The sequence below is a fragment of the Zootoca vivipara genome, chromosome 6, assembly GCF_963506605.1.
Source record: "Zootoca vivipara chromosome 6, rZooViv1.1, whole genome shotgun sequence".
NCBI lineage: Eukaryota > Metazoa > Chordata > Lepidosauria > Squamata > Lacertidae > Zootoca > Zootoca vivipara.
The window spans coordinates 13,891,379-13,916,928 of record NC_083281.1 but is presented as its reverse complement, the minus strand read 5'-3'; the positions used below and the strand labels follow the sequence as shown (position 1 = coordinate 13,916,928).

General features: G+C 46.3%; 1 protein-coding gene across 1 annotated transcript; it reads right to left on the bottom strand.

Annotated features, from left to right (window-relative positions):
* Positions 1 to 674: 674 nt before the first annotated feature.
* Positions 675 to 24,737, bottom strand: LOC118086658 (zinc finger protein 850-like). The gene is made up of 7 exons (XM_060275446.1): positions 24,616 to 24,737; positions 21,357 to 21,842; positions 21,097 to 21,178; positions 20,400 to 20,482; positions 19,056 to 19,182; positions 17,010 to 18,497; positions 675 to 7,415 (listed from the first exon to the last, which is right to left on the bottom strand). The coding sequence occupies exons 2-7, from the start codon at positions 21,819 to 21,821 to the stop codon at positions 5,710 to 5,712; spliced, it is 3,951 nt and encodes a 1,316-aa protein (XP_060131429.1). The 5' UTR covers positions 21,822 to 21,842; positions 24,616 to 24,737; the 3' UTR covers positions 675 to 5,709.
* Between the last annotated feature and the right edge of the window lie 813 nt (positions 24,738 to 25,550).

Sequence of the window (25,550 nt, the reverse complement as noted above, 5' to 3'; positions counted from 1 at the left end):
AGACAGGCTTCCTAGACAAATATAGGGGGGAGGGGCATCTGTATTGTAGCATATGTTGCTTTGTCTCCCTATTTCAGCAATAGATTTTGGATTATGTGGAATGCTTTATCTGAGTGGATGTAGCAACCGAGTAATTTCGTTGTTCCCGCAAGGGGACAATGACAATAAAGATATATTATATCTTAAATATCATATGTTCTTAGTGAAGTCACATGTGAAACAATACAGAAGCAGCCTAAGGGATTGAACACAATGACATTCTTATACCACCCAAATTCCTGGATTCAGTAAGTGTTGTAATTTTATTTAGCCAAACCTGGGTGCCAGACCCGTGTTTATTACACTGTGTGTTAGACACTTCTCATCCTCTTGAATCAGCATGTCTTCTTCTTTTTAATAAACTTTATTGAAATTCAAATCAAAAACATGCAAATGAAATAATACAAATAATATAAACAAAACATACAAAGTATACAAATAAAAAACATACTAATAAATACCTAAATCATAACCTAAATCAAATAAATCATATATATAAATCATATATATCAAATAAAGTAATTTATTTTAACTTCATATAAATTCTCCTATAAACAGACTTCCACTTGTCATCATCCTGGGCTAATAAACTCTCATACTCCTTCCCTTCCCTTCCCTTCCCTTTTTTTTTTTGAATCACTACGGAATATTAGAAATAAATCCAAGTCTTCACAGAGGGGCATTGCCTTTTTATATAATCCCTGACTTATCCCAATTCTGATTAAATTTCTGATTACTACATCCTCTAATTGAACTCTCTGGTGTCCCCCAAGCTGCAGAGGCTCAGGGCTGAGAGGAGAGACCTATGTATGCGCAGGAAGAGTGCTCTCCTTCAGGCAAGGCAGGGTGATGAGTCATTGGGGGACCGGCCATCACCTCAGCAGAGATAAAATGCAGTTAGACCCTACCCCAGGTTGCGGGAGCAACATTGCTGATTGCAAGATCCTGCCTGTGTTCCTGCTCCTGACCTCGCCTAGTCTCCTGCCCTGTGCCCTGCCTCAGCTTCATTGGACTGACGTCTCCTGGATTCCCCAGACTTTGGACCGGCCTTGGACCTATTCTCTCAGTTACCCTTGGACCAGCACAGCAACAGGAAAAGACCACACAAAAAGCAGTAACGTTAGTCCACAGATTAATTTTTATTCAAACCCAGAATAGAAAAAAGCAGCAGTAAATACAGTGTCTCAAAGATACAGCGTAACATCTTTACCTTTAAAAAAGTCATTAAAGATAACAATTGGCAAAGAGGCAGTTAACTGGAATTTTTTAGTGGCAAGGGGAAAAAGGAAGCCCATCACAGCAGGCCTGTGTTGTTAAAAACCAGGACAAGAGATTTCTGTACATCTCAAGAGCAATAAGAATATATTCCTTCCCACCCTTTGCTTGAGAAGCTAGAGGAAAACTCTGGAAGTGTTTGGCTCCAGGGTCCCTTGAGAGAGAGTTGGTTCTGACTCTCTGAGCAAAGAGGAAGGCAAGGGGGTCCTGCAAGGAGAAGATGAGTGGAAGACTCCATTTTATAGGGGTGGGGGAGAGGGATCAGGCTCCCAGGTCAAGAGAGCACCTTGTATCCTGGCATTGAAAAAAGCTTTGTTCCAAAAGGTAGTTCCAATTTGAAAACCATCTGAAACACCCCCTAGTCCAGACCCCACAAGGGAACATTTCAGCTGCCGTTCCTGCATTGCAGGGGGTGGGCCTAGATGACCCTTGAGATCTCTTCAACTCCATGATCTCGGACTCACAAGAGCCACAGAAACACTCAGGCCCGATATTGGGGGAGGGGGTTGGCCCAAGAGGCCTTGCCAGCAGAATGGCTTCAGCCATCTGTCCAGGACTAGCCCCCTCAATCCGCTTTGGACTACAACTCCCAATCGGGCCTGCCAGCAGAAGGCAGGGGGATGGAAACAGCCGTCCAAAAGGTCTGGCCAGCTCCAGAGGCTACCAAAGGCTGCTCTCCAACAGGGCGCTGCTCCAGGCATCTGAGTCGCTCAGTTCAAGGGAGCTGGCAGGACTAAGAACCGGGGTTCCTGAATTGCAGGGGTTGGACTAGATTACCCTGGAGTGTCCTCTTCCAGGATTCCTCATCTGGCTCCCAGTGCCAGGGCTGGAAATTTCCCCTGAAGCTGCCCCCCCCCCCGTTTCCACAAGAGGGGAGGAGCTCTTTTTTCCTGCGTCTTAAATTACCCTTTGACTGGCAACCATCTCCAATCTCCTTGCTGGACACACTCAACCGAAGATGCATTAAATCAGGGGTCAGCAAACTTTTTCAGCAGGGGGCCGGTCCACTGTCCCTCAGACCTTGTGGGGGACTGGACTATATTTTGGGGAAAAAATATGAACGAATTTCTATACCCCACAAAAAACCCAGAGATGCATTTTAAATAAAAGCAGGGCCGGCTCTTCGTAGCCCCCCGGTGGCGCAGTGCAACATGGCGCGGGGCTGGTAAGCTGGGCGCTGGCCTGGCAAGGAGGGCGCCGCGCGGCGAAGACGCGTGAAAACCAATTGCGCCCTGCGAGGGCGGGGCGGGCGGCGGAGCGATCTCCGCCCCTCAGCACCAGGTCGCGCGATCTGCTCAAGACGGCCCTGAATAAAAGGACACATTCTACTCATGTAAAAACATGCTGATTCCTGGACCGTCTGCGAGCCGGATTTAGAAGGCGATTGGGCCGCATTCGGCCCCCGGGCCTTAGTTTGGGACCCCCATGCATTAGATTCTCCTGGGCGGGGTGAGGGCACAGGGAGAGAAGCCTCTGAAGACAGGAAGACCAGCCAGGGGGTGACACTGGGGGTATTTATTCACATTGGTTTTTTACAAAAAGAAACCACCACCGTGCCGCCTCCATGCATTCCTCTTCAACTCCCAGCCACTCCGCTCAAACCTTTGTTAAAATCCTGCTCTCCTCCCTCCTCTCCGTCTCAGAGGCTGGGCTTTCCGTCTCATCTCAAGGACCGCCAAAGCGCCCAAAAATGCTTCTTGCCTTCCACCCAAACCGTCCACATCAATCCTAAGCGTCTCCTGATTTCCATTTTTTTTTTGGTCTCCTTTTCCAGCTTTTCAGATTTCTCCTCCCTTTCATGGAGACATCTAGTGCTTCTGTTTTCTTTGTCAGTTTCTCTACTTTAGTGGTCAAATTTGTCACCATTTCAATATTTTTATCACTACTGGCTAATAGCTTCTCCAAATTTAACACAGGCCTGGTGTTAACTGTTTTTGAACTGCCGTAGCCTAACTCTCACTCTCCCTTTTCCAGCAACAACTTATCAGTTTGTCAAGGCCACAGAATAACTCTTTCCCAAGAGATCCTGTTTCCTGTATTTTTCCACCCCTCCCTCTTCTTTCTAGCCTGATACCCAGTACATATAAGCTGGTTAACATAAAATCCAATTTCTCAAGATTTGAAATAACCAAATAATTCCTTTAAGAGAGGAACCATAAAAAACAAAACAAAAAAATAATGTGCCCAAGAGGACCTAGCAATTTACCGGCAAATGTCCAGAGAAGAGTGGTTGTCTTGCAGGAATCCAATCCCCTTTAAGTGTCTCAGAGGAGAAGAACTATTTTCCTTCAAAGAGAAATGAACTTGTCCAAACCTGTCCTGATTTTAGCTTTTTCACCCAGCTCTCAGTCCTTTTAAGAGCTCCAAATATTTTTAAAGAACTCTAAAATTGAGGTGAGACTTTCATAAATCCCTCCAATCCCTCCCCTGTATGAATTCTTTGATGGGAAGTGAGATTGCAGCTGATTTTAACAATGAAAGAACCGTTAATTAGTGCTAAAGAAGTATTAGAGGAAATAGAACAATTCGGACAAGTAGCAGGTTTTAAATTAAATAAAAAGAAAACGAAAATGTTAGTTAAAAATATGAATCAAGATTTGGTGGATATGTTGCAACAGCAGATTGGTATAGAAGCAGTAAAAAAAGTTAAACATTTAGGAATTTGGTTAACATCAAATAATATAGATCTATTCCAAAATAATTATACACCGATGTGGAATGAAATTAAGAGAGACCTGGAAGGCTGGGGAAGTATGAAACTATCCCTATGGGGTAGGATATCTGTTATTAAAAGGAATGTGCTACCAAAGATGTTATTTTTGTTTCAATCAATTCCAATCAAGGGGGCAACTATATTTAAGGAGTGGCAGAAAACAATTTCAAGATATATCTGGCAGGGGAAGAAACCAAGTATTAAATTTAAATTGCTAACAGATATTAAAGAAAGAGGGGTTTTTGCCCTGCCAGACTTGAAGTTGGACTATGAAGGAACTTGCCTCGGTTGGTTAAAGGAATGGATATTGTTAGAAAATACAGATATGTTGGATTTAGAAGGTTTTGACAATAGATTTGGTTGGCATGCATATTTATGGTATAACAAAACAAAAGTGCATAAAGGATTTGGTAACCATATATTTCGAAGGCCTCTATTTGAAATATGGGATAGGTATAAAAACCTATTAGAATGTAAAACAGCTTGGTGGTTGTCACCTTTGGAAGCAATGAGTGTGAAAAAGATTAATATGAGCCAAAATTTGGTCACATATGAAAAAATAGTAAGAGAGGAAGGAAATAAATAGGAAATTAAACCTTATGAAGAAGTAAAAGAAGATGTAAATGATTATTCACCAAATCAATTAAATGTTTAAAGAGGATTTAAAGGAAAATGGATTTGGTCATAATAAATCAAAATTTGAAATTGAAATATTAAATAATAATTATAAAATATGGTTAAAATGTACAAATTGCTGTTGGAATGGCACTTGAAAGACGAAGAGGTAAAGTTGGTCATGATATATTGGGCCAAAGACTTTGAGTATAACATACAGCTAAAAGACTGGGAAAAATTGTGGAAAGCAGGAATAAAATTTACAGCATGCAATGCCTTGAGAGAAAATGTGATGAAAATGATGTATAGGTGGTATATTACGCCAGTGAAATTAGCTAAAATGTATAAAATAAGTAATAAATGTTGGAAATGTAAGGAAAAAGAAGGGACTTTTGGGGAATGTAAGAAATTGTTTTTATATGGGACAACGGCAGCTAGAATATTATTGGCACAGAAATGGAAGCAAGAAGAATTACCAACGAAAGAGGAATGGCAAACAAAATTAATGGACTATGCAGAATTGGATAAGATGACAGGAAGAATTCAGAACCGGCGGGATCAGAAGTTTTTAGAAGATTGTAGTAAATACCGGTACCTGTACGTGAACTATTTGACTGCAGGACTGCAAGAAGTTTTGTAAGGAAGACTATATGAAATATTGCAGGGAAAAATTATGAAAAGGACTATTTATTATGGACTATTAAAAATAATAGTGAAAATAATGAACTGCAAGATAAGTGAGGAAGATCGAAAATCATTAGATGTGGTTGAGGGAAGTCCAAGGTTTATACCCAAAACAATGTATAAGGTAAGAAAAGATGTTATGTGGGGTATGGAAAATATATGCAAAAATTAATTTTAAAAAAGAGATTGCAGCTCTTTCTGAAGCTCTTTCCACATTCCAAGCATGCATATGGATTCTCCCCTGTATGAATTCTTTGATGGACAGTGAGACTTTACTTCCTGGTTAAGCTCTTTCCACATTCCTAGCACTGATAAATTTTTTCCTCTGTGTGAATTATTTGATGGGAAGTGAGATAGAAGCTCTAACTAAATCTCTTTCCACACTAAAAGCATGCATATTGTCTCTCCCCTGTATGACTTCTTTGATGGACAATGAGATTTCTTTTTGAACTGAAGCTCTTTCCACATTCCACGCACTGATAGGACTTCTCCCCTATATGAATTTTTTGGTGGCAAGTGAGATTTCCTTTTCGACTGAAGCTCTTTCCACATTCCACGCACTGATAGGGTTTCTCCCCTGTATGAATTCTACTATGGGAAGTGAGATGGGAGCTGTGACTGAATCTCTTTCCACATTCCAAGCACCGATATGGTTTCTCCCCTATATGAATTCTTTGGTGACAAGTGAGATTTCCTTTTCGACTGAAGCTCTTTCCACATTCCATGCACTGATAGGGTTTCTCCCCTGTATGAATTCTACAATGAGAAGTGAGATCGTAGCTGTGACTGAAGCTCTTTCCACACTCCAAGCAGTGATATGGTTTTTCCCCTTTATGAATTCTTTGATGGACAGTGAGAGGTTTTTTCCTGGTGAATCTCTTTCCACATTCCACACACTGATAGGGTTTCTCCCCTGTATGAATTCTACAATGGGAAGTGAGATGGGAGCTCTGAATGAATCTCTTTCCACATTCCAAGCACTTATAGGGTTTCTCCCCTGTATGAATTCTACGATGGGAAGTGAGAGATGCACTCTGATTGAAGCTCTTTCCACATTCCAAGCACTGATATGGTTTCAGCCCTTTATGAATTCTTTGATGGACAGTGAGGTTTCCTTTTGAACTGAAGCTCTTTCCACATTCCGCACACTGATAGGGTTTCTCCCCTGTATAGATTTTTTGATGGGAATTGAGATATGCCCTGTGACTGAAGCTCTTTCCACCCTCCAAGCTGTGATATGGCTTCTCCCCTGCATGAATTCTTTGATGGACAGTGATACTTTCTTTACTGGTGAATCTCTTTCCACATTCCACACACTGATAGGGTTTCTCCCCTGTATGAATTCTACGATGGGAAGTGAGAGATGCACTCTGACTGAATCTCTTTCCACATTCCATGCACTGATAGGGTTTCTCTCCTGTATGAATTCTACGATGGGAAGTGAGAGATGCACTCTGACTAAATCTCTTTCCACATTCCACACACTGATAGGGTTTCTCCCCTGTATGAATTCTACGATGGGAAGTGAGAGATGCACTCTGATTGAAGCTCTTTCCACATTCCAAGCACTGATATGGTTTCAGCCCTTTATGAATTCTTTGATGTACAGTGAGATTTCTTTTTGAACTAAAGCTCTTTCCACATTCCACGCACTGATAGGGTTTCTCCCCTTTATAGATTTTTTGATGGAAATTGAGATAGGCCCTGTGACTGAAGCTCTTTCCACCCTCCAAGCAGTGATATGGCTTCTCCCCTGTATGAATTCTTTGATGAACAGTGAGATGGGAGCTCCTTCTGAAGCTATTTCCACATTCTAAACAGTGATATGGCTTCTCCCCTGTATGAATTCTACGATGGGAAGTGAGATGGGAGCCCTGACTGAATCTCTTTCCACATTCCAAGCACTTATAGGGTTTCTCCCCTGTATGAATTCTACGATGGGAAGTGAGAGATGCACTCTGACTGAAGCTCTTTCCACATTCCAAGCACTGATATGGTTTCAGCCCTTTATGAATTCTTTGATGTACAGTGAGATTTCTTTTTGAACTGAAGCTCTTTCCACATTCCACGCACTTATAGGGTTTCTCCCCTTTATGAATTCTACAATGGGAAGTGAAACTGTGGTTTTGACTGAAGCTCTTTCCACATTCCACGCACAGATAGGGTTTCCCCCCTGTATGAACTCTTTGATGAGAAGCTAAAGTCTGTTTCCAAGTGAAGCTCTTTCCACATTCCAAGCATTTCTTCTCAAGGGGATTTCTTTGATGGGAAGAGGAATCGGAGCTCTGACTGAAGCTCTCTCCACAGTCTGAATCCTGATATGGCTCCTCCACTGCGTGGATTTCCTTGTGGTCTCCCTTGTTCTTCACTTCCAATTCATCACCACCTGAAACTAACAGGCAAACAGATTAGAGCCTCGGAAAGAAGTGCAGCCCCAAATAATGGAGCAATGCCAATTAATGCTTGTGACAGAGAAAGAACTGAAGGGAGTAAGGTGTTATTAAGTTCTTTTTTGTTCTCTTATAATGTCTAGTTTCATTATCAACTTGTCAACAAATCAAGTTGAATATTAGATGTTTCCTCTCTCAAGTTTTTAAACCATTAAAAACTTTAGGTACAGCTTAACTAGGTAATGTCATTTTGTTCAAATTTAAATATGTATCCGTACAATCTTCATAAATAATTTATTATTATTATTATTTAAATGGTGGCCAATGCGGGAAAGTTCCCTGTCCAAAATTAAGATATATTCAATATGCTAAATTGTTCAATATGCAGTAATAAATCCTGACAGAACCTACTTCTACTTTCCAAACCAATCTGAAGCCTACATTTAAGAAGACCTGGGCAGATCAGAGAAGTCTGTCCATGTTTCGCAAAGGCAGAATAGAAGGAAGAATATTCACATGGGAAACAATCAATAGCCATCCATCCAAGGTTTGCTGTGGGAGTGTTAGCATCCCAGGTGCTGTGGGTGGTGCTGTTGAGCCCCATCAAAATATCAGAGGTTTGTCACATAGAGAGATGTCTTGAATTACAAAACAGATAGGATGATCCAATAGGGAGCCTTACCGAGAGAGTCCAACATCCCACAATTTTCCTCCATGACTTCCTGGTGCAGAGCTCTCTGGTCAGGATCCAGCAACGCCCACTCCTCATCAGTGAAATGCAAAGCTACATCTTCAAAGCACACTGGACCCTAGCAGAAAAGGAAAAAAGCTGTCCTCTTAGACAACATTCATGTGATCCATTGCACTTGGCTCTCTTGTTTTCTACAGCGGCCCAACCCCTCTTTGCCTTCCTCATCCCAGTCTCCTGCTGCAGCTTCTGCCTCTGAGTCTGGGCTGCTCTCTGCCATAGAATCCCTCTGCTCCCTGAGCCCTGCTCCCTCTTCAGCTTCAGACACCTCCTCCCACCATTCTGCATCCAAGCAGTCTTTCCCCACAAGGCTCCTACCCCCTACCTGATCTGGGTCCATAGCCGCTGCCTCCCCTCCACCACCATGAAAAGATGAAGGAGCAGGTCTTGGTGGCATCATTCTGTCACCTGAGAGAGACAAAGGTAAGTGGGAAACCGTAAGCGCCTGCTTCACTCAGAGGTGAAACAGTGCATCTCTAAGTACAGATGGGGCTTCGTCAAAGTCTCCCCTGCTAGCTTCCAGTTACGCGCCGCCTTAATGGAGGCAGCAGGAGATCGTTGGCGAAGGAAAAACAAGGACAACTGAGGGTAATTCTCCTTGTAAGTTCCCCCCAGGGACAGGGGGGAACGGGCTTCACTCCCAGTTTGTCTCAGTACCTGGCTCTCGCTGCAGCATGGAATACAGGAGGCAGGGAGGCGCTGAGTGCAAAAGCCGTTTGCCTGCTGAAAACCCTCCTTCGACGCCATTAAGAAGCAGAGGTTTTCTTGTCATTTAGAGCTCAATTTGGACTAATGTACAGGCATTGCTGGAGGAGATAAGATCCTAAATTGCAGAATGGAACCAGCTGCAAGGTTTTTAACGTTTGAATTTGAGAGAAGACTTCATTTGGTGCAAAAGACAGTGGGGGGAGGGGAGCCTACGGCTTCTATATATAAAGTTTTCTTCTCTACAGTTATGATTTGGCAAACCTCCCTTGAATACTAGTTCAAAATATATATGTACAGGTGAACAGGGATGAAACTGGATTGCAGATATGGAATACAACATCAAATGGAACTGTGTATGTAAAAAAAAAGGGAAAGGGGAGGGAAGCTCTATTTTGCAAAAGGTTTATGATGGAAAATTAGAGCTAACTCTTCTCCATCCTTTATTATTTACCGACTGAACTGAATAATGCTAAACAGACTTGGAATTTATTTAATAACTTCACATTTATTTTTGACCAGAGAGAGGGATGTAAGGAACCTGCAAGTTGTGAAGGAACTAATAAGGTTCATTACTGAGTCACCTGCAATTCAACAGATCACTCTCCTTCCCAGGCAGAGAAGAAAAATGGTGAAAACAGGTTATTTATTGGGACACTTTGATTTTTTTCAGCTGCTGTTAAAGTTGCCAAACAGCAATGCACAGGACCTAAGGATGGAGAATTTCTGAAACCACAATGGGATATTAGTTCCACCCAAGGAATGATGGAAAAGATAGACAGAACATTTTATAAGGACAGGAAGAAACATCATGACCAGAAAGATTGCCACACACGGGAAAAATAAGGATATAGCTGGAGAGCCTCACTTGTAGCTTTATATATTATTTGATGTTTCAATACGAATCATTAATCATCAAATACGAAGTCATTAATATTGCAGTTGTTCTATAAAGGATTGTTACCTTGACAGGAGTGTAATTGAAATTCATAAGATTTTGGAATGTAGACATCAAGAAAATCATCAAACCATTGGTTTGAGCATGCGAGGGGCCACCTATATTATATAATTTGGTATCTTAAAGATTGGTATTAGTAATTGTATTGTAATTTCGCATTGTTATCATGAGGCTATTATTGGACTGTAATTGTAAACTAATAAAATTACTATCATAAAAGTCACCCTTGCTGGACATTTGTACCCATTTCATATATTAGTTGTGCAAAAATACACCTCCCTCCCCCCGACCTCTGGGCTCCAGGTGTCTTCACCAAAAAGATGTAAAGAACTCACAGATTAGTTTCAAAACCAAGAGAATGTGACAAAACGCAGAAAACTCCTTACCCAGAGGCCTCACTCTGGTGTCCAACAGAGTCTTCTCTGCCTCAGAAGAATCAAGACCCATTTCTGCAATAAGATCCTTCCCCTGAAAGTGCAAGAAGGGTTCAAAACAGAGGATGGAGAGAAGGATTAGAAAAGGAATGGCAGAGGCAAGCACTTTCAGGGGACAGAGGTTAAAGCTGTTTCCTGCTTCTGCTAGACTGGTGTCTGGGATCGGCTGCCAGGACCATATAACATTAGTCCTCAAGGATCTTCACTGGCTCTCAGAACGTTTCCCAGCACAATTCAAGGTGTTGGTGCTAAACTTTAAAGCCTTAAACGGCCTCAAAGGCCCAGTATAACCAAAGGAGGGTCTTCTGCTGATTCGCTCACTGCAATAAGCGAAGTTACAGGAAACCAGGCAGAGGAACTTCTTGGCAGTGGCACCCACCCTGTGGAATGCCCTCCCATCAGATGATAAGGAAATAAAGAACTGCATGATTTTTAGAAGACATCTGATGTCTAATTATGCTTTCACATGTGCTGGAAGGCACCCAGCCACATAAGTGTGGTAATAATAAGAATAACAACAACAACAACAACAATATCTGTTCCTAAGTGATTTCCAAAAAATGATGGATCATTAGTAAATAATTCGGGAATACTGTCCTTCCTCTTTGGAGCCCCTTGGGAATATCCAGAGGAAAGTCTCTCTCACCTGCTGCTCTGCCTGCCTTCTCTCTTCTGCCTGACTCAGGAGGAATCCTTCAGCCAGGGCGACTGCTTGGGAACTGGTCTCCGCTCCACATTCCCTCACCCAGTTCTCCATCTCTGGAGGAAGGACAGCCAGGAACTGCTCCAAGATCACCAGGTCCAGCATTTCAGCTTTCGTGTGTCTTTCTGGCTTCAGCCATTGATGGCAGAGGTGGTAGAGTTGGCTGCAAACCTCTCGGGGTCCTTTGGCCTCCTGGTAGCAGAACTGCCGGAGCTGCTGACTCTGCACATCTGAGCAGAGGGTGTCCTCCTCAACCGGGTTCTTCTTCACAGAGTTTTCCAAGAATCCCCCACTGCTCCCATGTTGGATTGCAAGGCCTATTCCTGCTTCAGGACCAGCTGAATCCTGCTCATCCATCTCTGTTCTCAGGACACCTCCAAGAGATCGCAAGGCGTCTATAGGTCTTCTGCCAATTTCTATCTGTCCTAATGAGAGGTTTTGGCAAATCCTAAAATGCAAATACATTTTTCTGATATAAAATTAAATACACATTTAATACACAGTATAAAATTAATACACAGTATATAAAATTAATACACAGTAAGGAGGAGAAAAAATGTTCCCTGGGCAAGCATGGAGGAGTCTTGGCAGGAATCACAGCCCAGACTCAGAGTTTCTTTTTTAAAATAGGAAGAATGAAGTCAGAATTGACAAGTGCGGCATTTGTACCAAGTGTAATTTGGACTCAAGACAAGAGCTGGGGTCACTGCCTCCCCAAATGTCAGGGCACATTTCTTTCCAGCGTCTGTCTCTTTTTCCAGCACTTGGAATCTCCCATGTTCTCAAAGTAGACTACTGGGGTGGGGTCCCTTTTTTCTTTGTTCTGAGGGCCAGATCCTGATCTGGACAACCCTCTCGGGCCACAAAGGACAGCTCTCAAAAGCAAGAAAAGTAGGAGTCCTCTTCATTCTGTGATTGTAAGTGTCTTTAAGTTCTTTTCAGTATTGTGTTTTAATATTGTAATCTGTCTTGGGAGTTTAGGGTGAAAGATGGGTAGAGGATGATGATGCTGGTGTTACATAGCTTAACTCCCACCCAGCCACATATGCTTGGAGGTTATTTGGTGTCCAACATGGTCCCTGGGGGCTCCGGTGGCCACGGGGACTAGAAGTGCCCATTTAAAGCTCCAGCCACAGTCCCTTTAGCACAGAGAGGATGTGGCCAGGGGATTTCCTGCTCTGGATGCGATGGGATGGTTTCAAGGTCCTCTGCGTGGAACAGCCCTGGATGACAACTTGGAAACTGGCCCCAAATGGCTGTGTGACCAAGGTCGATAAACAACTTGGATGAAGGGCTTGACGGCATCCTGATCAAGTTTGCAGATGACACCAAATTGGGAGGGGTGACTAATACCCCAGAGGACATGATCACACTTCAAAATGACCTTAACAGATTAGAGAACTGGGCCAAAGCAAACAAGATGAATTTTAACAGGGATAAATGTAAAGTGCTACACTTGGGCAAAAAAAAGAAAGGCACAAATACAAAATGGGTGACACCTGGCTTGAGAGCAGTACATGTGAATAGGATCTAGGAGTCTTGGTAGACCACAAATTTGACATGAGTCAACAGTGTGATGTAGCAGCTAAAAAACGATGCGTTATGAGGAACGGCTTAGGGAGCTGGGCATGTTTAGCCTGGAGAAGAGAAGGTTAAGGGGTGATATGATAGCCATGTTCAAATATATAAAAGGATGTCATATAGAGGAGGGAGAAAGGTTGTTTTCTGCTGCTCCAGAGAAGCAGACACGGAGCAATGGATTCAAACTACAAGAAAGAAGATTCCATCTAAACATTAGGAAGAACTTCCTGACAGTACAGTAAGAGCTGTTCGACAGTGAAATTTGCTGCCAAGGAGTGTGGTGGAGTCTCCTTCTTTGGAGGTCTTTAAGTGGAGGCTTGACAGCCATCTGTCAGGAATGCTTTAATGGTGTTTCCTGCTTGGCAGGGGGTTGGACTGGATGGCCCTTGTAGTCTCTTCCAACTCTATGATTCTATGAAGGCAGTTTCAGTCCCATGATGAGGCCTGAATCCCGACTGGAAGGGATTCAAATGGTCCGCATCCTCCAGGCGTGCCTGGAGTTGTTCTGCAACAACTCGCTCAATCACCTTGCCCAAGAATGGAAGATTTGAGACTGGGCGATAGTTGGTCACAATGGCCATACTGGCTGCATCTAAAGATGCTTTGTTAAGAAGTGGTTTAATAACCGCCTTTTGGTGGGTCTGAGAAGGCTCCCTCACAGAGAGAAGCATTCACCACCCCGCGAAGCCCATTGCACCCCAGGCACCCTCCCCCGCAGCCCTGGGACTCCCCCCCTTCTCCCCACTGCGCCCTATGGGGAAGAGAGAGGAAACTTACCAGCTCTTGCAGAGGAGACGAAAACCTCCCTCCTGGAAGAGAGGAAATGGGGAAGGCGGGAGGGGATTTACTCCGGAGGACCTCGTCCTCTCCCCATTTCCTGTCCTCTCTAGGAATGCAGCTCAGTTCGTTTTAACCCTTGCAAGGCGGAGCACGTCAAACTCACATCCTCTCTCTTTCTATTCAGGAGCCCAGGAGGAGCCTCGTGCATTGCAGACGCGTCGAGATGCCTTTTTTGCGGGGACCTAAATGAATCCAAAGGGGGCAGGAGACCTCAGTCGCTTCTCCCCAATGCACCCAAAGGGAGAAGAGAGAGGAGACTCACCGGATCCCAGAAGGAGCCACCGAGGCAGCATTTGCAGAGCAGACAACAGCCCCCCTTTACTGGAAGGGATTTGGGGGGGGGAGCTTTTGCTCTGGAGGACCTGTTCCCCCCCTTTATTCCCGGTCCTCTCTCGCAATCCAGCTCAGTTCCTTTTAGCCCTTGGCGAGCCGGGCGCACCCAGCTCCCCCCTCTCTCTGCCAAGCAGGAGCCCCGGGCATCTCGCAGCCCCCAGGGGGGACATATTTGGGGGACCCTCTGGGGTGGCTTCTGAGCTGTTCCCTCCCTTGAAAACGGAAGCAGGAGCAACAGTGTTGATTCGTAATCTGGTAAACCGGGTTCGCGTCCCCTCTCCTCCACACGCAGCTGCTGGGTGACTTGGGCTATAGTCACACTTCTTTGAAGTCTCTCAGCACCACTAACTTCACAGAGTGTTTGTTGTGGGGGAGGAAGGGAAAGGAGAATGTTAGCCGCTTTGAGACTCCTTAGGGTAGTGATAAAGTGGGATATCAAATCCAAACTTCTCCCCCTCCCCCCTTTCTTCTTCCATCGCTCCCCCCCCCCGCAGTTACCTCCGGTCAGCAAGAGAAGGAGCCAAGCTGAAGAAGCAAAATAGGGGTGAGTAGACCTGATCTTGGTTTGTTGCAACGAAGGTTCAAAGATGAAACAGAGAAAGAACCCCCAGCAAGGGTATGAAAGAGATTTCAAAAGGTTCCCGGTTTTTACATCACCAAAACGTCATGACATCGCCACAAAAGAGGAGTGGTTGTCATGCAGAAAGAGGAAACGGTCACCCACCCCTGCCTGTCATTCCAGCTCCTAACACCTTTGAAGGACCTGCTTCCCCAAAGAACAAGAACGTGATTTAAACCTCCCCCCAGTCGCGAGGCTTTCCTGTGCTTCTCCCCTGAAAGGATCCGGATTCAATTCGCCATCCCGAGGGGTTTCTGGTACGTGCTGCCTCCTATGTCAAGGCTGGATTCACACCTAAGGGGGGGGGGGAAATGACCTTCTGCTGGAGGGGGAGTCCTGGATTCCCCTCTGTTTCTCTCTTGGATGCACTGTATTCGCTTGTTGCTACATTTTGTAGAGCGCTTCTTCAACACTTTCTGCGGTCGATTTCTTAGGCTCAAGGAGTCGCGCAAAAGAGCTGAGCATGGCCGTCTTTAGCAGATGCGGCGCCAGGGTGCAAATATCCGCTCAACGCTCCCAAATTACCACGGATAGTTGGCGGGGTGCAGCTTCCATCCTAAGCCTCTACAGGGATTGCTCTCCTCCCGCAGAGGCTTGTGAGGCAAGCTGCACGCCTGTCAGCCATATGGTTGATGGGGCGCAGCTGGCGGGCGTGTAGGGAAAGGGGAGGCCGCCGGCAAAGCCCCGCAGCTCCCCCACTGGCTGGGGCAGCCCTGAGAGGCTGGCAATGCACCAATAAGCCATATGGGAAACACGGCTCTGGAGTTGAGCTCACCTGGCAGAGACAAAGGCCGAGACAGCCTTGCGGATCGTGCGCTCCAGACACTAGGGGGCACTGCTTCATTACTTCGGATTGGCTGGCTGTCACCTTTGGATGATGCTGATTGGTCAGCGATGGTTCTTTGAGTAATCCTGATGTTTCCTTGAGGGTTTCGGGACTCCATTGAAGGGTTTACAAGCCTCTTCGCTGCAGAGGGGAGGGGTGTTTCTATGGGGCGGGGGCTCATCGTCCTGCGTGGGTGAATGGGATTTTGGGGTGTTAGTCCCCAGCTCTACCCACAGCTTGTGGGGTGAAAGGCCCGGAGGGGTCGCCTGAGGTCCCCCCCGCCCCCCAACAAGGCTGCTTTGTTGTCCTGCAAGAGGCCAGAGAGTGTCTCTGCAAGGCCGACCTCCTGGAGGTCCTTCTCCTCCTTTATTTCAACCCTTCATCCCAAGGGCCTGAGCAGTTGATCCCACCCCCTACTCCCTAACAACGGAACGGGTTTCATATATATTGTTCAGTTGTTCAGCAGAACAGATAGTTCGAGAAGGCTGCCAGGAGGCACATTAGAAGAAAGCTTATATACACAGCACACAAAGACTCATAAAATGCCACCACACACTTCCACTTGCCTCAAAAAAGGTCACACGTCATGGGACAAATGGCTTAATGCGAATATCGACTCCCACAGTTCCCAGGCCATTTGGGTCTCATATGTCTCACTTCAACAATGTTCCTTGGCGACCAGGCTAAGGAAATGCTAGCTCAACACCTCCCTCTTTCCCAAAACATCACCTGCTAGCTCAACACCCCCCTCTTTACTAAAACATCACCTGTCCTTCTGGGGTCAGAAAAGGCTGGAAGTGGTAGGCAACATACGCATCACACCTTTACACAGTTCAGGAGAGTGGCATTAGGGTTACAAAATGCAGGCATACAAAAATCAAACCTAATGCATTTTATCCAAAAGGCTGAATGCAATTAATACTAGGACACTTCGAAGAGAATCAATATCTATCTATAATATTTAATATTAAATCAACTATCACAATTTTTACACCAAGTCCTTCCTAGAAAAGCTCAGCATGTGCAACCTCATCAGTGTCGCCAAATCACTCTTCTTCCTCTCCCCAGGCATGATGTGAAGAAGCTATTGAATGAATGAATAAACCTTAATTTGCATCAATCACCAACCATAGCAATAAAACAGCAATACGATATACAAAGAATAAAAATAAAAAGTTAGTTATATAAATACTTCTAAAGGTTTTGAGTCAATAGTCAAATAGTGGATCTTATTCTAATTGCCCCAGCTAAAAACCTTGCAACCTTTGTTGTCATCTGCTCATCTTGATCTGCCAAGAGAAAGGACACTGTGAAGAAGGTATTAAACACCTTGGCCAATAACTTGCAAGTCACAGCTCTGGGTACATAGTAGGAATTACTATGGGGCACCTGATGTGGCAAAGAACATGGCTGCAATCTCCAAAAATTAAATCTGTACACACCCACTACTGTAGTTTGCTCCCACCGTGAGTTCTTTGATGGGAAGCAAGATGGGCCCTGTGGCTGAAAGTCTTTCCACACACTTGGCACTGAAATGGTCTCTCACTTTTGTGAATTCTTTGATGGGAAGTGAGATGGCTGCTCTGACTGAAGCTCCTTCCACATTCCAGGCACTGATATGGCTTGTCCCCTGTATGAGTTCTTTGATGGGAAGTGAGATGGCTGCTCTGACTGAAATTCTTTCCACATTCCAGGCACTGATAGGGTTTTTCTCCTGAATGAATTCTCTGATGGGAAGTGAGAGATGCACTCTGATTGAAGCTCTTTCCACATTCTAAGCACTGGTATGGCTTCTCCCCTGTATGAATTCTTTGATGGACAGTGAGCTGGCGTCTGTGAATGAAGCTCTTTCCACATTCTGAGCACTGATAAGGTTTCGCCCCTGAATGAATTATTTGATGGACAGTAAGTTGGCTTCTGACAATAAAGCTCTTTCCACATTCCAAGCACTGATATGGTTTCTCTCCTGTGTGAATTCTTTGATGGACATTAAGCTGGTGGTTGTCACTGAAGCTCTTTCCACATTCCAAGCACTGATATGGTTTCTCCCCTGTATGAATTCTTTGATGGACAGTGAGCTGGCATTTGTGAATGAAGCTCTTTCCACATTCCAAGCACTGATAGGGTTTCTTCCCAGTATGGATTCTCTGATGGACAGTGAGCTGGCGTTTGTGAATGAATCTCTTTCCACATTCCAGGCACTGATAGGGTTTCTCCCCTGTATGAATTCTCTGATGGGAAGTGAAACTGTCTTTTTTTCTGAAGCTCCTGCCACACTCTTGACACTGATAAGGTTTCTCTCCTGTATGAATTGTTTGATGGGCCATGAGCTGGCCTCTTTGAATGAAGCTCTTTCCACATTCCAAGCACTTATATTTTTTCTCCCCTGTATGAATTTTTTCATGGTCAGTGAGGTGGCTTCTGTGAATGAAGCTCTTTCCACATTCTGAACACTTATATGGTTTCTCCCCTGTATGAATTCTTTGATGGACAGTGAGCTGGCCTCTGTATATGAAGCTCTTTCCACATTCCGAGCACTGATAGGGTTTCTGCCCCGTATGTTTTATTTGATGGACAGTAAGCTTGCGTCTGTGAATGAAGCACTTGCCACACTCCAAGCACTGATAAGGTTTTTCTCCTGTATGAATTCTTTGATGGGCCATGAACTGGCCTTTTTGAATGAAGCTCTTTCCACATTCCAGGCAATGATAAGGTTTCTCCCCTGTATGAATTCTTTGATGGGAAGTGAAACTGTCCTTTCGACTGAAGCTCTTTCCACATTCCAGACACGGATAGGGTTTCTCCCCTGTATGATTTCTTTGATGGACAGTGAGACTGAAGCTATGAAGGAAGCTCTTTCCACACTCCAAGCACTGATAGGGTTTCTTCCTGATGGGATTTCTTTGATGGGAAGAGGAATGGGAGCTCTGACTGTAGCTCTCTCCACAGTCTGAATCCTGACATGGCTCCTCCACTGTGTGGATTTCATTGTGGTCTTCCTTGTTTTTCATTTCCAATTCATCACCACCTGCAACTGAGAGAGAAATGGATTAGAGCCCCAAATTATGGAGGAATGCTAAATAATGCTTGTGACCCAGGAAGAACTATTGGGAGTTAGATGTGAATTCTTCCTAGAGTTTACTGCCTGCAATTCAAAATGTCTGGCTCTTTTCTGGGACAGATTTTGTTTGACCCAATCGTGGCATCTGTGCAACCTCCAATGTCACCCAACTCTTTAGTCAGCCATGGACAGAAAGAAGCAAGAACAGAAACAAAAAATATGACAGAAGCTACTTCAACTTCCTGAATCACTCTGAAGACTACATTTAAGAAAGCCTGGGCAGTTCAGAGGCGCCTGGTCATGGTTTGAAATGGCAGAACTGGAGGGAAAGCAGTCAATAGTCTTCAATCCAAGGCTTGCTGTGGAAGTGTTAGAATACTTCAAAAAAGAAAAAAGAAAAAGAAAAAAAGAAAAAGAATCCTATGTGCTGTAGGTGTTGTTGTTGAGCCCTATGGAAAAATCAGAGATTCCTCCTATAGAGATATGTGTTAAATTTCAAAGCAGATAGGATGATCCAAGAGGAAGCCTTACCGAGAGAGTCCAAGATCCCACAATTCTCCTCCATGACTTCCTTATGGAGAGCTCTCTGGTCAGGATCCAGTAATGCCCACTCCTCGTCTGTGAAATGGACATCTACATCTTTAAAGCACACTGGACCCTAAAAGAAAAAGAAAAAGGTCGTCCTCTTAGACAAAATAAAGGTGATCTGTTACACTTTGTTGTTTTTTGCCTCTTAATCAATGTCCTGTTTTAAGGGGAATCTTTTTCTGCACATTTTAATTAGGGATCCATATTTTAATGTGTTAATGGAATAATTTATTGTGTATTTTAATGAGAGGTATTAAGAACCTGGTGTTCTTCAAATCATTCCCTTTGTGCCAGCATTCCTGTTTGCCCTATGGAAGGACCCCATCTCCCTGTGTGCTGTTCTGGGAGTCAGGAGGCCCTCCCGATGCCCTAACACCAAGTTCAAGAGGTGCATGGGGGAATGGGAAGGAGCGGGGGGGGGGAAGGCCCCTTGTGCAAATGATGGCGCTGGTTAGGTGTATCCCGGCCATGGTTTGGTACAGTGTGAAAACCCTTAGAAGCCTATTTTAACATTCAATCTAGAAATGAAACTGTAATGACTGAAACAATCCTAGCGACATTCAGAAAGCAAGTTAAGGGGAGGCTGCTGTTCCCTATTCTCAGCACATAAACCTCCCCGAATAGCATTTCAGCCTTTGCTTAGGTCCTCTTTGAGGGAAGCCAAGAGGAGGAGAGAGATTTGTTCATGCTAGAGGCACCCTGGTTGCCCCATCTCTCTGCCTGACACAGAATAGGTGAAGTTAACACTTCATTAGGAAAAAAAATGGGATCTTTGTAGGATTGCCAGGCCTAATGACCTACTCTTCTCCATAGGTCTTGCCCCTAGGAGACAGCTGCAGAGACAAAAGGCCCTGCTTTCCCCCAGCTGTCTAAGTCCCTTCCTTTCCATAATACTCCATAAGCAATCTGAAACTGCTCCTCTTGCTTCATGGCTCTCTGGGTTGTGAGAGACAAAGGGGGAGGAGAGCTTGTTGCAGGAAGCTGGGGAGACCCTTTGCCTCTACACAAGCCCTCTCTGCCTCTCTCCTCCCAGCTTCAGCTTCTGCCTCTGTGTCTGGACTGCTCTCTGCCACAGACTCCCCCTGCTCACTAAGCCCTGTTACCTCTCCAGCTTCTAGCACCTCCTCCTCCCAGTTGGCGCCCTCTTCTCCTTCTGACCCCTCATCATTGTCCCACCACCCCTCCCCTGGCTCTGAGCCTTCTTTCCTTGGCGGTTCCTCCCACCGTTCCTCTGTGTCCACTCATTCCATGACAGCCTCTGTCCCCCACAAGGCTCCTTCCTCCTACCTGATCTGGTTTCCCAGCTGCTGTTTCTCCTTCGCCATCATGAAGAGATGGATGAGCAGGTCTTGCTGCCACCATTCTGTCACCTGCGAGAGACAAAGGTCACGAGTGCCTGCTGCTCTCAGAGGGGAAACTATAGATGGGCCTTCAAAAAAGTACCCCTGCAGAGTGCGTTGGGATGTTTATACCTGTCAGGGGGACTCCCTACAGGGAGCCTCCCCCCACATCATCCTGACCAGCACTTCGCCCAGCGATAGCACGAGCAGCGAATCAGGAGGAGGAAATGAGGAATGGAGTGGAATGGAGGGAGGGCTCAGTGAGGCGTCCGAGCCCTGGCAACGCTCTGGAAAACAGAGTGGGCATGAAGGGCTCAGCGAGACGTCGGAGCCCAGGCACCGCCCCAGCCAGCAAGAGGGGAGACCTCTCCTTCCGGCGCCCGAATTGAGGTGCACGCCATCACGTAGGCTAAGGGGCGGCGTTTCAGGGTGCCCAGGCTTTTATGCTGGGCCCGAAGCAGACGAAAGCCATTGCCGGACTCTGAAAGTGACTAGGTGGTCATGTTTTCTGCTATCTCTGCACTGTAAATAGTATGCACAATAAAACTCTTAAAAACAGCGCGGACTGGAGTGTCTTTATTCGAGAGTAGTACCGGCAACAACCCCCTGACAGAGAAACGGAGAAAAAACTCATTCCTCCTTACCCAGTGGCCTCTCTTGGGTATCCAACGGAGTCTGATCTACCTCAGAGAAATCCAGACCCATTTCTGCAAACAGTTCTTTCCCCTGAAAGAGCAAAAAGCATTCAAAACAGAACATGAGGAGAAAGATTGGAAATAGAATGGCCATTCCTTAGATGCTTTCCAAAAAAAAAAAGGATGGGCAAATCAGTAGAGAATTGGGAGAAACTCTCCCTCCTGTTTAGAGCCCCTTTGCAGTATCCAGAGGAAAGTCTCTCTCTCACCTGCTGCTCTGCCTGCTTTCTCTCCTCTGCCTGACTCAGGAGGAATCCTTCGGCCAGGGCCACTGCCTGGGAACTGGTCTCCACTCCACATTCCCTCACCCAGCTCTCCATCTCTGGAGGAAGGACAGCCAGGAACTGCTCCAAGATCACCAGGTCCAGCATTTCAGCTTTCGTGTGTCTTTCTGGCTTCAGCCATTGATGGCAGAGGTGGTTGAGTTGGCTGCAAACCTCTCGGGGTCCTTTGGCTTCCAGACAGCAGAACTGCCTGAACTGCTGGCTGTGCATATCTGAGCACAGGATCCTTTGGACAGACTTTCCCCAGAATCTTCCATGCCTCTGAGTTTGTATGTCATGGCCTCTTCCTGCTTCAGGGCCAGTGGAGTCCTGCTCATCCATCTCTGTTCTCAGGAAACCTTCAAGAAATTGGAAGGAACCTTTGGTCTTCTGCCAAGTTCTGCCAGTCATAATGAGAGGTGCCAGCAAACCCTACAAAGCAAATACATTCTTCTCATATAAAATTGATACACAGTCAGGAGAAGAGAAATGATCCCTGGGCAAGCATGGATGAGTCTTGCTAGGAATCAGCGCTGGATTGCACCACGACTCAGACTCAGAGCTTTCTTTAAAAAAAATAAAAGGAAAGGGAAAGGGAAGAAGGAAGAGGAATGAAGTCTGAACTTTGATTGACAAGTGAGTCATTTGTAGCAGGTGTAATTTGGGTTCCTTCCTCCCTTAAATGTCAGGGCACATTTCTTTTTTCCTTCTGCCTTATTTTCCAGACAGACTACTGGGGTGGGGGGGTCCCTTTTTTCTTTGTCATGAGGGCCAGATCCTTATCTAGCCAACCCCCTGATGGCCAAGTGGGAAGGGCCAAAGTACATGCGGGCGGGGCCAAAGGCCTCGCTCAAAAGGAAGAAAAGTAGGACTCGCCTTCTTTCTATGATTGTGATTTTAAACTCTTTTTAATATTGTGTGTTAATGCTGTATTCTGCCCTGGGAACTCAGGGTGAAGAACAGCTTATTGATGATGATGATGATGGCCGGGCGGGGGGGGGGAGAGCTTGGCCCAGGAGGAGGAAGAGACCCCTGTACCTCTTCACCAGCTGGACTCATCTCTGCCTCTTGGCTTCCCTCCAGTGTTCGAAATTAGTCAGGCGCCAGGCACCTGGCTATTGGCCACTTGCAACCAAGTGAAGCTGCCTGGGTGCCAGGATGGCAGCTGGCATCTCCACCATCTGGGGATCATTGGATCTGGACTGTTATCACACACTAATACCCCATCCTGTAGAATGCCATCCGTTATGTTATATTTTATTGGCACAATCAGAAAGAATTTCTGGAACCAAAATGCTTTTTCTGTACAGCCTGAGCAGGAGCAGGGAATGACGTTATAGTGAATTGTTGTTGCTTGTCTTCTCCCACTGCCCTGTTCACAGTCGGGAAGAATATCCCTGCATTATGAATGGTCCGTGTCACCATTAAGAAAAAGAGGTCGGAAGAGGCCAATATATCTGTGGACTGCCCATGGATCATAGGACTTTTCTTATTTAAGGTCTCAAAACTCTTAATCAAGCTCAAGGTTATCATTTGAACTAGACGGATGTTTAACTGAGAATCAATCACAGTCAGTCCATCATTTGAAAAATAAGACTTGAGATCCGTCTTGCTCCAAAATGGCAACTAGAAGTTCCATTTTTGCGACTGCAACCTTGGTTTAAGGAGTCATTTGGCCCCTAGCTTATATATCTGAGTTTCTAACATTTCCTCCCTCATCCCACTCTCCTGCTTCAGCTTCTGCCTCTGAGTCTGGACTGCTCTCTGACACAGACTCTCCCCGCTCACTAAGCCCTAGTGTCTCTTCAGCTTCAGATGCATTCTCCCAGTCTGCTCCCTCCCCTGGCCGAGAGCCACCTTCCCCAGCTGGTTCCCCTCACCAACCTCTGTGCCCACCTAGTCCATGCAGCTCCCTCCTTGCATCATTTATTCCGGGCATGTCCAACAGGTAGATCATGATCTACCGGTAGATCACTGGATGTCTGTGGTAGATCACTGGTATATCGCTGGCTCCCCCCAAAGAAGCTCCCCTTAAAAAAACTCAAAATTTTACCTCCCCCCAAATGGGCCTCCCTCCCTCCCTCCTAAAAAAAGCTCAACAACTTTGACCTGAACCCCCAAAAAGGATCACTGCCAGTTTTCAACTCTGGAAGTAGATCGCAGTCTCTTGGGAGTTGGTCCCCCCCCCAACTTTTTCTGTTACCACCAGGTTGCACTCTGCTTTCCATTTGGTCTCCTGTTCTTACTGGGGCCAACTAGGGGCCTCTTTTGGGAAGCACACCAGCAGGACCCCCCCCCCCCCCCCGCTCTTTGTAGCAGTTGGCCTTCAGAAGCATGGCTGCCTCTGACTGTGGAAGTAGAGCATGACTATTGTGGCCAGTACATTTCCAAGCAAAATTAAAAGTGTTGGTGCTGACCTTTAAAGCCTTAAACGGCCTCAAAGGCCCAGTATTCCTGAAGGAGCGTCTCCACCCCCATCATCCAGCCCAGACACTGAGGTCAAGCTCCAAGGGCTTTCTGCCGGTTCCCTCACTGCGAGAAGTGAGGTTGCAGGGAACCAGGCAGAGGGCCTTCTCAGTGGTGGCTCCCGCCCTGTCAGATGTCAAAGAAATAAACAACTATCTGATGTTTAGAAGACATCTGAAGGCAGCCCTGTTTAGGGAAATTTTTAATGACTGGTGTTTTAATGTATTTTTAATCTTTTGTCAGAAGCGGCCCAGAGTGGTTTCCCAGCCAGATGGGTAGGGTATAAACAATACGTTGTTGTTGTTGTTGTTGTTGTTGTTGTTGTTGTTGTTAATAGCCCTCTGCTCCTCCCTGAATTGGCCTCATCCTCTTCCTGTGGGAGGGAGTTCCACGGGTCCAACTGCGCACTGCGAGATGGAAGGACTTCGTTTATTTGTTCACCATAAAGACCAAGTTTCAACTTCCAAATGTTTCCATCTGGCTGCCACCTGGGCTAATGAACGTGGCTGATTCCTCAATCCCATCGGGGTTCCTTTGCATGCCCCTTTCTTCCTGACTCAGTGACCCCTCCCCAAAGTGGCCAAGCAGCGTCTTCTGCCATCTCGCCCCCTCCCTGGCTTTGTAGAGAGGAAGGGGTGCAGAACCCTGACTTGGGGGTCCTGAGCGGACACCCCATGCACCCTACGCTGCAACCCTGGGACCCCCAATGCGCCCGATGGGGAAGAGAGAGGAGACTTACCAGATCCCAAAGGTGCCACCGGCGCAGGTCTTGCAGAGGAGACGAAAGCCACCGCCTTTCAGGGAGGAAGCTGGGAGGGTGGGAAGGGCTTTCGTTCGGGAGGACCTCGGCCTCCCCCCCCCCCCGCGCTTATTTCCCGGTCATCTCTAGGAATGTGCAGCTCGGTTCCTTTTAACCCTCGCAAGGCTCACCTTCTCTCTTTATCTCAGGATCCCAGGAGGAGCGAAGTGCATTGCAGACACCCAGAGATGAAGCCAAATACGGCGGGTACCAAGCGCGAGGCTCTAGAATCTCAGCGTCGTGGGTTCGAGTCCCAGGTTGGGGGAAATAGTTCTACGTTGCGGGAGGTTGGACTAGGTGACCCTTGTGTGCCCTGATAATAATAATTTATTTCTATGGCCGTCTTGTCTGGCCTTCTGAGCTGATCTTTTTAACCCTTGCAAAACGGAGCTCCCCAAGCTTCGCTTCTCTCTCTCCCTGGAGTCACATGCATTGCACATACCCAAGTGGTCTTATTTGAGGGACCCTCTTGGCTGGTCTTCAGCTCTCCAAAAGCGGAGCCCCAGCAAGCAGGTGGCGGCGGCCGGGTGTGTGGGTGTTGGGGTCTCCATCCTTGCTCCGAGCACCGCCGGGAAAGGCACCTGTCAGACGGCAAGCCTTGCCTGGCGTGGGGCTCTCCAGCCGAACCTCTTCAGGCAGGGCGCGGGCCTCTTAGCACACGCAGAGCGCGCCTGCCTCGGATCAGGAGAGAGCTCGGCCAGACCAGTCCCGCCCGCGCGCCCCCGCCACCCACCTGCCCCCCGAGCCCCGCAACAGCCTCAGGCGCGCGCCCGCCCGCCCGCCGACCCGTCCAGGTCCACGGAAGGCGCTCTGCTCGCCGCGTGCACAGCAAGGCAGCCCCTCCCCCGAGGGGAAGACGCCCCTTCTGCGCATCC

Excerpts from the sequence above, each read along its gene's own strand:
- LOC118086658 (XM_060275446.1), bottom strand. The coding sequence starts at position 21,821 with ATGACTGGCAGAACTTGGCAGAAGACCAAAGGTTCCTTCCAATTTCTT. Across the intron at positions 20,483-21,096 it reads TACCCAAGAGAGGCCACTGG|GTGACAGAATGGTGGCAGCA; the intron begins GTAAGGAGGAAT and ends TGTCTCTCGCAG. Across the intron at positions 18,498-19,055 it reads TGGGATCTTGGACTCTCTCG|TTGCAGGTGGTGATGAATTG; the intron begins GTAAGGCTTCCT and ends TTTCTCTCTCAG.